Genomic DNA, 15,128 nt, shown 5'->3' on the forward strand with positions numbered 1-15,128 from the left:
TTTAAAATTGAACTGTGTTGAATTCTGTTTTCATCAGGTACATCGTTCGAATAGACCAATTGTCTGCAAAGGATGCAGGAGAACATTTACCAGCAACCTACAGCATGGTGCAAGGCGGTTTGGCCTCTGTGACAGCTGCACGTGTGTGATGACCACCAATGAGGAGACATCACCAGTCAATCTAAGCCAGACTGAGCAAGTTTTGGAGAACCAGGAGAAGGAGGACAAAGATGCCAGCTGGCCTGTGTACATAGAATCCAGTGAGGAGAATGAATCTGCTGGAGACAATGTGGATGACAAGCAACAGATTCAGAGAAACTTGACAGATGGTGAAGGATTTATTTAGGGCCACCGGAAATTACTTCCTTTCCAGGTGGGTTGCAAATACTCTCTAAATATCATGTTGAACAGGTGCAGTTATGTACTGCTGTATATAGTTGAAAACTTCAAGGCCAAAGAAACTCTAGCCACTACAGAACTCTCTGAGATCAGAGCAATTTAAAAGAACCCCTACCCAAGGAGTTCATTTGAAGGTCAGTAAACTGGAGAGAAGACTGCTAAAGAATGCATGTCAATCTGAACGGAGGAAGCTGAGAAACCTCTTTCTGTGACAGCTTCCTTAATGGAAGGAGCCAAATATCTGCTGGTAAAACCAAAGTGAAATCTTCTGCACTGGCAGAAAATTTAAAGCCAATTCCTTTTCAACTTTTGCTGACTATTTATCTTTGTGAGAAATGTTTTTCTTCGCATACAATATTCTACGCAAATACAACAGACCTGGAATAATTCTACAGTAAGCAAATTGTTCTGGGAATGAAAACGCCAGTGGTTGACAGGGCTGTTCCACTGGCAAATCATTTAACATTTCAAGATCAAACAGCTTGAAATACTGTGCATTGAATAACTTTGTATATAAAGTTCTTTTTTTAAAATAGCACTAAAATACAGTGGTCTTGGTGTAATGAAGTATTCACTGTTGGTGAATACGTGGATGTTTTATAGCTTGTACATAGTGGATATTGTCTTGGTGTTCCTACAGTTGGGTAAAATCTGTTCGCTTAGAATTAATCTTAGGGTTTGAAAGCCAGAACCACTGGATTTCCCGAGCCCCTGTGGGATACAGAACATGATTTAACCAGGATATGGCACAGGTGGATGGAGGTAGGGTGGATTCCAACCAACTGAGGAAGGCTTTCCAGCACTTGTCTATATATTTATGATAATTGTATCCATTCTCATTATTGCCTCCTTTTTTAATGTAAGTTGTTGAATTTATTCCCATTCCTGGCAGCCTACAGGTTTGGCTAAATGGACGTGGAAACTGAACAGCTGGAATGATAAAGATTTTGATGAACCCTGTTTTTCACTTTTGGAAGGTGAAATTCAAGGGCTAGAAAATAGTATTTTAAAAGAACTTGTTCTACAGGAAACGAAACTGAAAATTGTCCACTGTAAATGTGTATGTATTCTGATGGCTATATCAGAACTCCTTTAAACTGCAATAATTTTTTTTTTTAAATTTAAATTTGACCTGTCTAAAAGGGTCAAGTAGCAGAAAGGACTGCTCATCTGTAAAGCAATCCTGAACTTGGTCTATACGTTACATTGCCATTGCTGACCCCCAACTGGATAAACTGTCATTGTTTTGTGTTGGCTGCATTGTGTTGGAAAGTGTCCCTTTGTGTCTTGTTGACACATTGTTCCCTTGTCTGATCATTTCTGTTGGTTTGGGCACTATATTTTAATGTTTTATCTTAATAATTACTGAGTGGATGTGATCTTAATGTACATGTGCATGTTGTAAAGTTTGTTCTCAATTATACTGAGACTAACATTGTCCTCTCTGACTGGGAACAGAGAATACTTTTATAACGTAAAACAGAAGGCCAGAAATCATACAGCCAGTTATCTCAAAATATTAAAACAATTGATCAATAACCCATATTGATTCATCTTTCCTCCACCCCATCAAAAGTGATTACAAGTAAATTCCTTTCTTTATAAGATCCCTGCCTTTTTTATCTACAACAAATCAGATCAAACCAGCTCCCACATTTTACCCAGTATCACTTTGATAAACGAGTACTGTTTCTCAGCAAACCCTGCTTTAAATTTTTCTTTTCTATCTGCAACCATATCTCAATTATAAAAACAATTTCTTGGACTAATCAGTGTCGCTGACCCCTTTCTTATCCTTTTATACAGTTGAATTTAAAAGAGATCAGATGTTGGAGTAAATTAACATCCTGGTCTTTTCATTATTTAAATTTAGGGACCTGGATATTAAATCCAGCCGAGAATAGTGGTATATGTTCTGCTCTAACTGCTAACTGCACCCTACTCTAGTTGCCTGAAAGTATAAATTATTCATAATTTATTGGTAATCTTACTTAGGGCAAGGATGTGGGTAGTGTAAGTGAAGTTACACTATTGCATTAGATACCAGGGACAGTTGAGATTAAAAGTTGTCTGGTAGAATACAGATTAAGTTACCTATGTAGCTGTTAAGTGGAACCAAGGAGTCAAAGCTAAAATATGTGAAATGCGAAGGGATACCTAGCATACTGCAGAGCCATGTCAATTGATTATTCCCAGTACTGGGGGCAGATTAGCAAATTAATTTCTGGCCAAAAGGGACCGACTGTAGAGAGAAGTTAGATCTCTTGGTGCAAAATAAAGATGATGTACCAGTAACTGACCCATATCCAAATTGGTGTGTTGGAAGCCACTGCAGAGTAGCCAAAGTAAGAAGGCATTCATTTTCAATGTCTCAAGATACCATGCAATTTTAAACTCGAGCAGAAAAAAGCCTTAATGTTTTCAATCAAAAATTGCGACTTTTTGTTTAATAATTACAAATTGTTCAGTCTTTGTTTCAGCATTATTTTGCTGAGGCATTATATTTGGCATCACAGAGTCATTAACACAAGTGGAGCAGTTGGACTGTTTAGCATTCAGCTAACAGGAAAGGGAAAGATCAGTTGGGGAAAGGTAGCAGTGTGGCTGAAATATACCTTTTTGTTCTTCATTTCTAACCATTGTAATCCCTTTAAACTGAATGTAAATACATTTGATTCATGAGCATGATAATGTTTATCTCAAGACGTGGGTAGTAGTCTATTGCAAATGAATAACCCCTTGCTTTATCCACACAGGGTGCTGAGAATAAGGCAGAATTGAACTGCGCTGTTGGAAACTAATATGGCATTTCAGTTATTGTAACAGTATTGTGTCAGAGCATAAGCCCCTGGTTCTCCAATTAAAGTACTTTCCATCCTGTTGGAGAACACCACAATATTCAGAGATGTTAACTGGCTAATGTGCTGTTTAATGAATGTTTGTTTAATTTTTAAGCTGTAACGTAGAAATCTCTCCGAAGAGCAGGTTCTGTCTCTCAAATAATGTAATTTCAAAAATGCATGAATAGAATCTTGTTCAATTTTTTAATAAGTTCTATATGCTGAATTAATGTTAAAAGGAGTGTTCCTTTATAGTAGAATTGCTAGTGGTATTGAGTGTTACAGTAGCAATATCACTGATAAGTAGGAATATTATCTTAATGCAAAGAAAGGGATTTTCATTTTGTCTTCCTTGGCCCTCTCATTTTGGCTTCTTTCTTCTGGAGAATAAATGGAATTTATAGCTGTATGATTACTGTGTGTTCTGAAACCTGTCAGCTGAATTAATTAAGTCAGTTACAGTAACCTCCCTGTTTCTGTAACTGCTGGGTGACTCCTAATTGGTGATGGAACGTGGAATTCGGGGTATAAAACTTCTACTAAATATAATTAAAACGGATCTTATTTTCTACTTCATTTTTAAAAATATTCACTCTTTTGGATTCTTATTTTCTGCCTCCAAAACATGTATTATTGTGTATTATTTCCTATCTAAAATAGCTCAACAGACAACCTCCTAAGTTCTTTCTGTTGTTGCTGTGTCTGAGATGAGAAGTCTGCATGTTTGTGGTGTCCAGTCCTTTGTTGTTTACCATTCCTTCTTGGCCCCAGCTCAGCAGAAACTTCCTATGTGGAAATTCATAGATTAAAGAATTACATTTGACCAACCTCTGTGGCGTCGTTATTTGCCACATCAAAATGCTGTAGGTCCACACTCTGAATAATTTTTGAAAAGTGAGGTGTGTTTAAACCAGATTGTACATTTTAAGTGGGCAATTTGGAATTTTCTTTGTGCTGGCAAAATTGCTTTGGTACAAATGCTGATCCCCAGTCATTTTAATTTAATTTGGTGTCAATATATGCTGTAAGATATTTAATCACTATTGCATTTGCATTTGCAGTTGTCTTACTGCTAAAACAAGTCTTTAATACTGCAGGGCAAATTGAAGACCTGCTTCCATTGTCATTGTATAGGATCTCATGATTTGGTGAGACTTGATGTGAACTTGTTGCACCTGAGCATTGTTTCCCCTACTTCTTTTGAAGAGCATTTAAATATTACGTCTAGATATTTTTTAACCTTTTGTTTCTAGTCAATCTGATCAGAGAGATTATTACACACCTCTGGAGCAGGTGGGATTTAAACCTGATTCTCCTGGTCCAGGAATAGGGATACTACCACTGTGCCATAGATTTTTTTTTAAATCAACCTGTTCAGACATGTTAGGACACACCTTTGGAATCGTTGGGACTTGAACCCGTGTCTTCTGCCCAGAGAAAGGAACATTCCCCCTTCATCATTAACCCTAAATATTACTGAACCGTTTTGGTGTTTTCGCTTTGAATTTCACAAATTGTGATCTTGTTAGTATGAACTTGCCAATAGGCACAACAAAGTGACAAAATCCTGTATCTTATGGCCAACCAACAAAATGGCAGTTTTAAAAACTATATTCTTAAAGTGATTGTTTGTTTATTTATTTGTTAACTGTACTGCAGATCCCAGACAAAAGTCAATGCGCTGGCTTATTACACCTCTAGTAACTGTTAGCCAGAATGTGCACTGTCCCATCAGCACAATAAATGTGACCTAGTGCTTTGTATCTCTACAGTATTACTGTTATTAAAATGCATTTTCATATTGTATGTCATTAAGGTATTTTGTATTCTTCGGACTTGTGGTGCAGCCCGTTTTGGAGCGTGGAAAATTGATGTAGATAGGATCAGTTTATCTAATTATATGATGATGTAATCTGAAGGTTTAATAATTGGACCCTTGGATCTGGTGTATTTTAAATGGTCTCATTTGAATTCTAGTCCATATGTTGGAAGATTGTGAACCACTTTAGTGACATGAGCCCTGGTTTGAATTGTGGAGCTGTTTTGTTTTACAGATGGCAAGTGAACATAACCTTTGTAAGCAAACCTCATTTTCTTCTTTCAAATTTCCTTCTCTTGAAAATGGGATGAGTTGTGGGCGGGGGGGAGATTAAAAAACAAAAAAAAACGACATGCAGTGTCCTTTTTGTGGGCTGACTCTGGCATTAACTTTCTCAACTACCTGCAAAATGATTAACTGCAAAAGCTGACCTCCTGCACCTTAACTCCAGGACCTTTCATTTCTACTTCTGATTTTCAAAAAAAAATGGCTGATTGTTTGTGTCTTTCTTCCCCCTCCATTTTTGCCTTCTGCATTTGTAGGAAGGTAAAAAACAATGTCTCTGCCTTGTTCTCTATCAGGAATATTCTAGTATGTTTGGCAGCCAAGCTAACTGACTGTCTCTCACTTAAGGTTATGTGCTCACCAGTCACCGCATTCTGAATTCAGTAATTAAATTACTCCATTATAATAGGTGCTGGATGTTCTGTTAGACAATCTAAGGGGAAAAAAGTATCAAATATTTCTGCAGTTCAATAGTCTGTGCAAATTTACTTTGCCTTAATGCTTGAAAACGCTAATATAATTTTTATATCTTCTCTGTTTTAAAAGAAACAAAAATCCAAAAATGTGAAAATTGAAGACCAGTAGGTTTGTCATGTCTGTAGTCTCGGATTGCTAAAAGAATTGTGCTGCTCCACTGCTTGTCCTTCTGAGATCACTACTGTAGTATTCTCAGTGAGTGATCCAGACATCTGGTCTCAACTGTTGTTACAATCTCTATAGAGATTGATAACTTATGAAGAGCTTCAAAATTCCAGTTACAGTTAAAAGAATAACACGATTTGATGTTTTAAAATGTTTACTATAACAAATGACAAAACACTTCTTTTTGTGGGCAACTTGTACTTAAAAGTATAGAGAGGAACATTCTCATTTCATACTTATTACTCATTACAATATCCATGGAACTGCATTGCTTATAGCAAACACTTAATGGTTGCTCTCAACTTCCATTGGGATCCTAATCCCCATTTTGCTGAGTACAGTGGTAACGATGAGTGACCATCTGCTCTCTCCAGTCTTTGGAGCGTGCTTCTCTATTTAAAGCTTCAGGTCAGTAACTGGCCTTGTTTTGTAATAAAGAATACTTTTTGGAGTGCAACAGAAGCTGTTTGGATCTTCTATATTCTTTGGGATCATAGAATCCCTACAGTGTGGAAACAGGCCCTTCGGCCCAACAAGCCCACACCGACCCTCAGAGCACCCCACCCAGACCCATCCCCCTATAATCCCCTCACCTACACATCCCTGAACACTACAGGCAATTTAGCATGGCCAGTCCACTGAGTCTGCACATCTTTGGACCGTGGGAGGAAACCGAAGAACCCGGAGGAAACCCATGCAGACATGGGGAGAATGTGCAAACTCCACACAGACAGTCACCCGAGGGTGGAATCGAACCCGGGTCCCTGGCGCTGTGAGGCAGCAGAATTGTTCTTATGAAGGGCCACTGGACCTGAAACATTAACTCTGATTTTTTTTTCTTCACAGATGCTGCTAGACCTGCTGAGCTTTTCCAGCAACTTTGTTTTTGTTCCTGCAATGTTGCGTCTGGATTCTGGACTGGATTGCACTGTTCAGCTGTGAAGCTGACTTGTTACTTCTGCTCAGGTACTTGCAGGTACACTAGCTCCTGGGCCACTTAGTGACGAATTACCTTTGGAAATTCATCTTGATTGTTTGGCTTCTCTTATTGTTACCTTGGTGGGGGGAGAAGGAGGCAAGAGGCTAAGGGTAATGTTATTGACTGCATTTCTATCTCTTTTTAGAAGATTGTTTAATTGTGGTTTGTCATTTGTACAAAATATGGAATTAGAAGTGTTGTTGGATTCACACAGGAATTGCAATTTCTATACCCATTTGTCCAAGCGAAAAAACAACGAGCTTGTCATTTCATAAGTGAATGAAAGAATGAGAGAAGGGGTTATTTGGAGAACCACCCAAAGTATGGGAGCAGAATTAAATTTTTTTAACCTTTCCATAGAGTTCAGAATTGTTGAAGTGAGAGGGAGCAGCACTATATGAGGCAAAAAAAATCACTTCTTCAGATATATATGGAAATATGAGACTAAATGCTAAAATGGATCAAAATTAAAATGATAAAATTAATTCATCAAAGATTTCAAAAGCAACTTCTGTTCAGACTTTTCTAACATGAAGGAAGCGTCTGAGAAATTAAACTAAAATTATCATTGCCTCACTAAATGCTTTTCAAATCAAGGTATAAGGATGCAGATGTTGTCCTGCGTGGGAACTCGTTGATTCTTCTTTATATTTAGAAAGAGTGGATGGACTTGGAATCATTAGACGTTTATGTCACAAAAGGAAGCCATCAAGCCCTTCCTGTCTATGCGGATATAAAAATAGAAAACCAGCCTAATTCCACTGACAAACCTTTCGTCCCAAGTCTTAATTGTACTGGCAGTGGTTCGAATGACATCTAAAGGTCTGCAGAGATCAATCACTGGGTCCAATGGGCAGGGTGTGACTTACAAGTATGTGCCTGTCCAGGGCACCGTGTTAAAGAACAAGCAAGCAAGTGGCAACTGCAGGTGTGACTTGTTTTACATGATCAACCTCCCCCCAACAATGTTCCAGCTTGCTCCCTATTTTGCTGTTTTCTCTTTGATCTACTTCCCCTGTGCCCCAGTTGTCTTCATGATCCTGCTGCCCCTGGGCTCCTGCCAAGACAAGAGAGACTCTGTGGTGAAAAGCAGGTATACCTGTCTCTTCAATATCTGTAATTAAATACCTGTCATCTCAAAATGATTATTAAAACAACCTCTACGTGCAGCACTTTTATGATTATATTGTATAACATAGGTGAAGAATTTTGATTCTAATAATTTTTAAAAGTGGTCTATCAATGAACAGTTGAAAAATGTTTTATTCTCTTGTGGGACGTAGGTGTTGCTGGCTGATCCGCATTTATTGCCTATCCCTAGTTGCCTTTGAGAAGGTGATGATGAGCTGTGCCTTGAAACATTGCAGTCCATGTTTGTAGGTAGTCCCACAACACCGTTCTGTAAGGTGTTCCAGGATTTCGACCCAGCAATGGTGAAGTAATGGGAAGGTGTGGCCTTGTGGTATTATCGCTAGACTATTAATCCAGAAACTCAGCTAATGCTCTGGGGACCTGGGTTTAAATCCCACCATGGCAGATAGTGGAATTTGAATTCAATTTAAAATAAAATCTGGAATTAAGAATCGATTAATAACTGAATTGCCGATTGTTGGAAAAACCCATCTGGCTCACAGATGTCCTTCAGGAAAGGCAATCTGCTATCCTCACCCGGTCTGGCCTATGTGTGGTTGACTTCTCAACTACTATCTGAAATGACCTAGCAAGCCATTCAGTTGAATCAGTTCCTTCAACAAAGAAATGAAATCGTACAGACCACCTGGCATAGACCTAGACACTAGAAAAGACTACAGCAGAAACAGCCCTGTTGACCCTGTAAAGTCCTCCTGGGCACTAGTGCCAAAATGGGAAAACGATCTCACGCAGGAGTCAAGCAACAGCCTGACATAGTCATTCTCACGGAATCGTACCTTACACCATCCCAGGATTTGTCCTGTTCTAGTGAGCAGAGGTGGCAGCACAGTGATATACAGTTGGGAGGGAGTTGCCCTGGGAGTCCTCAACATCGAGTCCAGCCAGAATGAAGTCTCCGCTTCAGGTTAAACCTGGGCAAGGAAACTTGTTGGTTATCACCAAATGAGAGAGAAATTAAAATAAAGAAGTAAAATGTGCTTATGGCAGGTATCGGATTAAAAAATACAACTGTGAATCCAAGAGCAAAACAGAAAGTTCGGGGAGGTAATAAAACATATTGAGAAGCAAAGAGGAATTACAAAAGTCTGGGAGCCAATGTAAAGGGGAATCCCAACAAATTCTATTGGCCCAGCAATTGTAAAAGGGTGGTAAAAGGAGTAGGGCCGATTAGCGGTCAAAGGAGATTTATACATGGAAGTAAAAGGCATGGGTGAAATGTTAAATGAATATTTTGCATTTGTCTTTACTAAAGATGTTATGCTACCCAGGCTAGAGGAGAAAACCCTGTCACTCGAAGGGTTCAAAATTGATAAAGGAGGAAGTGTTGGATAGGCTTTTGATACTTAAAGCTGGCAAAGTTTTAGCACTAGATGATATGCATCCAGGATATTGAAGGAAGTGTAAGGAGTAATGCAGACACCCTGGCTGTAATCCTCCAGTCTTCCCTAGACTCGGGGAAAGTGTGAGAGGACTGGAGAATTGCAGAAATTAGGCCTTTGTTCAAAAAACAATGTTTGGATAAACCAGCATAGCAGACCAGTCAGTGTGACTTCAGTGGTGGGAAAGCTTCTGGAAACGGTTATTTAGGACGGAATTTTTAGTGACTAGGAAAAATGTGGGTTGTTTTTGAAGAGGCAGCATAGATTTCTAAAGGGGAAATAATGTTTTACTAACTTGCTGGAGTTCTTTTTTGAAGAGATAACAGGGAAGGCTTGAAGAGGTTCATACTGTTGATATGTATGTGGATTTTCAAATGTTATACTGAACTTATATCTCCGACGTACAAGGCCCTAAGCAAGAATTGTTCCCTTAAAACTCCCTATATAGTTATACCTTGAAAAGTGCCCATATTACAGAGGCAAATTGGACATTTTAAAACTCATAATGGTGAATAAATCCCTGGGACCTAATCAGGTGTATCCCAGAACTTTTTGGAAGCTAGGGAAGTGATTGTTGGATCCCTTGCTGAGATATTTGTAACATCGATAGCCACTGGTTAGGTGCCAGAAGACTGGAAGGTGGCTAATTTGGTGCCATTATTTTAGAATGGTGGTAAGGAAACTATAGACTGATGGGCCTGACATCAGTGGTGGGTAAGTTGTTGAAGGGCGTTCTGAGAGACAGGATCTATATGCATTTGGAAAGCCAAGGACGGATTAAGGATAATCGACATGGCTTTGTGTGTGGGAAATTGTGTCTCACTAACTTGATTGAGTATTTTTAAAGAAGTGACAAAGAAGTTTGATAAAGGTAGAGTGGTTGTCATTGTCTTTATGGGCTTCAGCAAGGCATTTTTATACAAAATTGGCTTGAAGGTAGGAGACAAAGGGTGATGGTGGAGGATTGTTTTTCAGACTGGAGTCTGTGACCAGTGGTGTGCTGCAAGGATTGGTGCTGGGTCTGCTGCTTTTTGGCATTTATATAAATGATTTGAATATGAATTTAGGAGGAATAGTTAGTAAGTTTGCAGATGACACCAAAATTGGTGGTGTAGTGAACAGAGAAGATTATCTCAGATAACAGGACCTTGACCAGATTGGCCAATAAGTGGAAGATGGAATTTAGTTTAGAAAAATGTGAGGTGTTGCATTTTGGAAAGGCAAATCAGGGCAGGACTTATACACTTAATGGTAAGGTCCTGGGGAGTGTTGCTGAACAAAGAAACTTTGGGTGCACCATGAAGGTGGTGTCACAGGCAGACAGGGTAGCGAAGAAGGCATTTGGTACACTTGCCTTTATTGGTCAGTGCATTGAGTATTAGAGTTAGGATGTCATGTTGCAGCTGTACAGGACATTGGTTATGCCACTTTTGGAATACATTCAATTCTGGTCTCCCTGCTATTGCAAAGATGTTGTTAATCTTGAAAGGGTGCAGAAAAGATTTACAAGCATGTTGCCAAGGTTGGAGGATTTGAGCTATAGGAAGAGGCTGAATAGGCTGGGACTATTTTTTTCTGGAGCGTTGGAGGTCGAGGGGTGACCTTATTGAGGTTTATAAAATTATGAGGGGCATGGATAGGGTGAATAGCCAAGGACCTTTTCCCAGGATATAGGAGTCCAAAACTAGAGGGCATAGCTTTAAGGTGAGAGTGGAAAGCGATAAAAGGTACCTTTGGGGCAACTTTTTCATGCACAGGATGGTGTGTATATGAAAGTGAGCTGCCAAGGGAAATGGTGAAGGCTGGTACAATTACAACATTTAAAAGGCATCTGGATGGGTACACAAATAGGAAGGGTTTAGAGGACTAAAGGCTAAATGCTGGCAAATGGGACTAGATTAATTTAGGACGTCTGATCGGCATGGATGAGTTGGACCGAAGGGTCTGTTTCCATGCTGTACAACTCTATGACTGTGCCGAGGCTGGTTGGCTCGCCGAGTTAGTTTGTTATTTTGCAGACATTTCGTTACTATGCTTGGTAACATCCTCAGTGCAGCCTCCGATGAAGCGTCGGTGTGTTTTCCTGCCTGGTTTTTAAACTCTGGGATCTGTTGAGATGGATTGCCTCACTTCTTCCGGTTTTCCTTCGAAGTGGAATGTATACGGGGTCGAGTTCAATGTGTTTATTAATAGCATGCTTCGTGGAGTGCCATGCTTCCAGGAATTCTCGTGCTTGCCTCTGCCTAGCCTGTCCCAGGATCTTGGTGTTGTCCCAGTTGAAGTCGTGGTTCTTCTTGTCCGTGTGGATTGAGATGAGTGAGTATTGGTCGTGTCTTTTTGTAGCCGGTTGGTGTTCATGTACTCTTGTTGTTAGTTTCTTTCCTGTTTGTCCGATGTAGTGTTTCTTGCAGTCTCTGCAGGGAATTTTGTAGATGACGTTGGTCCTGTCTATGGTGGGGAGTGGGTTTTTAGTTGGGGGGGGGCAGTTGTCGTAGGGTTGACGTGGGCTTGTGTGCCACTCTGATGCCCAGCGGTCGTAAGAGTCTTGTGGTGAGTTCCGAAGTGTTCCTGATGTAGGGTAGTGTGATGAGTGTGTCGGGGCATGTAGAATCTTTGATGATGTTCGTGTAAGCATCTTCTGACCCAGTTCTTTGGATATCCATTATCCTTGAACACTTGGAAGAGGTATTCTTCCATATACATTCCACTACGAAGGAAAACCAGAAGTGAGGCAAACCATCAGAACGGACCCCAGAGTTTAAAAACCAGGTGGGAAAACACACCGATGCTTCATTGGAGGCTGCACTGAGGATGTTACCAAGCATGGTAACGAAACGTCTGCAAAACAACAAACTAGCTCGGCGAGCCAACCAGCCTCAACACCCACAACTGGAGCTACAATCTACTCCAAAATCAATGACTGTTATGTCAGAAACTTGTTAGATCTCAGCTGCAGTATTGTGTATGTTTCTGGCCACCGCACAATAGGAAGCATGTGAACACAATTGGAGAGAGTGCAGAAAAGGTTTATAAAAATGGTTGTAGGAATGAGAAACTTCAGTTATGAGGATAGATTTGAAAGGTTGGGACTGGTGTTCTTGGAAAGAGAGGTTAAAAGGAGATCTGATAGAGATTTTCAAAATTATGAATGGTCTTGATAGAGTAGATGGGGAGAAAGTGTTCCAACTCATAAAAGGAACAAGAGGAGGGCACAGATTTGAAATAATATGCAAACATGTGGGAAAAAGGTAGATGAATGACATGAAGTCATGCTTCTTAGAGATGCCCCCTCCTGCACTATCACAATTCTGAGATTCTGTGGGAAGATAATATGTGGCTTGATGCATGTTGCAGGAGGGTCCTTCAGATATTTGGGGCATTAGGACAGATTTTTGGCAGGAGGCACCAGTTCAAAGAGATGGGCTGCACTCGGAACAGGACTGGGTTCATTGTCATTGCAAGGAGGTTCATTCTTTGTGGGTTAGAAATGGTTTAAAGTAAATTGGCAGGAAGATGGGCACTAATATATAAAAGTAGTGAAGAGGAATAAGCTGCACAAAACAAGGGATAGAGAGGATGATAGAAGAGTCTTATTGTAGTAAACAATAGAGCAGACTGAGGACTATGAGGTATGGAATAGATTTAAAATGCACATATGCAAATTCATTGGGTGGTGCATTGGTTTGATAAGCTCAAATAGAGATGTGGGAGTTGGCAGTAACAATGATGGAAACATTCCTTAAAAATTATGAGGATTGGGTGGGTTAATATTTGTGGATATCAAGAGTTCAGAAAAAGGAAGATGAGTGGCAATTGTCATACAGCACAGAAACAGACCCCTTAGGTCCAATTTGACTGCGCCAACCAGACGTCCCAATCTGATCTAGTCCCATTTACCAGAATTTGGCCCATAACCCTGTAAACCCTTCCTTTTCATATATCCACCCAGATGTCTTTTAAATGTTGTAATTGTACCCAGTTCTTCTGGCAGCTTGTTCCATACATGCACCACACTCTATGTGAAAAAGATACCCCTCCTGTGCTCTTTTTTTGATTTTCAAGACCTCCAGCACTTCATCTCCTGCAATATGAATTCTTTTCAAGACATCACTATTTATTTCCCCAAATTCCCTAGTTTCCATTGTACTTCCCCACAATACATACTGGTGCAAAATATTTGTTTAGTATCTCACCCATCTCCTGTGGTTCCACATGGATGGCTGTGTTGATTTTCAAGGGGCCCAATGGTCTCCCTAGTTACTCTTTTGCTCTTATTGTACTTGTAGAATCTGTTTTGACTGGTCAAGTCAAATGGGCAAGGGTAACATGGAAGATGAATTTATACAATGCGCCTGGGATTTTTTTTTTAAAAGAGACTATATTGCAAAACCCATCTGGGGATCATGCTATTTTAGATCTAGTAATGTGTAACGAGGTAAGATTAATAAAAGATCCTGTAGTTGAGAATCCTGTGGAGAGTAACAATCACAAATGCAGTTTGAGGGAGAGCAACTGCAGATGCTAGAAGTCAGAGTCAATAGATGTGAAACTGGAAAAGCACAGCAGGTCAGACAGCATCTGAGGAGCAAGAAAGTCAATGTTTCGGGTCAAAACCCTTTGTCAGGACTGGGGAGGGGGAGGGGAGTCCAGAAATAAATAAAGGAAGGGCGGTGGGGCTGGGGGGAAGGGTGGTTGGGATGGTGATAGGTAAGGGGTTATTGTGATTGGTCACTGGGTAGGGTGGAATGGATAGCATGAAGATGGACAAGTAAGGTCAGGTCAGGGAGGCGAGGAGGAGGGCGAGGGTTGGACACGGGATAAGGCTAGGGATGGAGGAATTTTGAAGTTGGTGAAGTCAATATTGAGGCCATTGGGCTGAAAAGTCCCAAGGCAAAATATCAGGTGGTGTTCCTCCAGTTTACATTTGGTCTCACTCTGACAGTGGAGGAGGCCAAGGATGGACATGTCACCAGGGTAGTGGGAAGGGGAATTAAAATGGATGGCAACCAGAAGGTCGAGTTAGTTGGTGCATGCAAAGCGCAGATGCTCTGCGAACCGGTCCCCGAGTCTGTGTTTGATCTCCCAGATATAGAGGAGATCACATCGGGAGCAACAGATACAATAGATCAGGTTGGATGAAGTGCAGGTGAATCCCTCTTGGATCTGGAAGGATTGTTTGGGGCTTTGGATGGAGGTGAGAAGGGAGATGTAAATCAGGTGTTGCACTTCTTATGGTTGCAGGGACAGGTACTGGGTGTGGTGAAGTTGGCAGGGTGTGTACAGCTGACAAGGGAGTTGTGGAATGAACAGTCCCAGTGGAAAGTGGATAGGGGTGGGGCAGGAAATATCTTTTTTGGTGGTGGGGTGGTACGTGAGGACTAATGGGACTCTATCCTTAGTATTGTTGGTGGGAGGGGTTTGAGGGCAGAAGAATGGGAAATGGAGATGTGTTTGAGGGCATCGTTAATTACAGAGGAGGGGAAATTATGGTCTGTAAAGTAAAAGGATATCTGGGATGTCCCTTGCAACGTGCCTTAATGACTACTGCCCAGTGGCTTCGACCTCGCTAATCATGAAGTGCTTCAAGAGGCTGGTCATGGCCCACATCAACTCCAGTCTCCCAGTCTGCCTCG

The 15,128-nt window shown here is 40.6% G+C and overlaps 1 protein-coding gene and 1 long non-coding RNA gene across 7 annotated transcripts in view; one reads left to right on the forward strand and one right to left on the reverse strand.

Moving 5' to 3' along the window:
• The window catches only part of LOC109933246 (zinc finger and BTB domain-containing protein 8B), a 26,892-nt gene extending 19,941 nt beyond the window's left edge, over nt 1-6,951 (forward strand). For 4 of the 5 annotated variants that reach the window (XM_020532217.2, XM_020532215.2, XM_048613147.1 and 1 more), the window contains exon 4: nt 38-5,045. In XM_020532217.2, coding sequence (XP_020387806.1) covers nt 38-346 — 309 coding nt within the window. In that variant the 3' untranslated portion in view covers nt 347-5,045. Of the gene's footprint in view, nt 1-37; nt 5,046-6,831 lie in introns of those variants that run through there. The other variant, XM_048613146.1, reaches the window with a different exon arrangement.
• The window catches only part of LOC125486282, a 19,194-nt gene that overhangs the window by 593 nt on the left and 3,473 nt on the right, over nt 1-15,128 (reverse strand). For both annotated transcript variants that reach the window (XR_007264960.1, XR_007264961.1), the window contains exon 2: nt 8,893-9,027. This is a non-coding gene — a long non-coding RNA (uncharacterized LOC125486282). The remainder of the gene's footprint in view (nt 1-8,892; nt 9,028-15,128) is intronic.

Source organism: Rhincodon typus, chromosome 27 (genome assembly GCF_021869965.1).
Source record: "Rhincodon typus isolate 14 chromosome 27, sRhiTyp1.1, whole genome shotgun sequence".
Classification (NCBI taxonomy): domain Eukaryota; kingdom Metazoa; phylum Chordata; class Chondrichthyes; order Orectolobiformes; family Rhincodontidae; genus Rhincodon; species Rhincodon typus.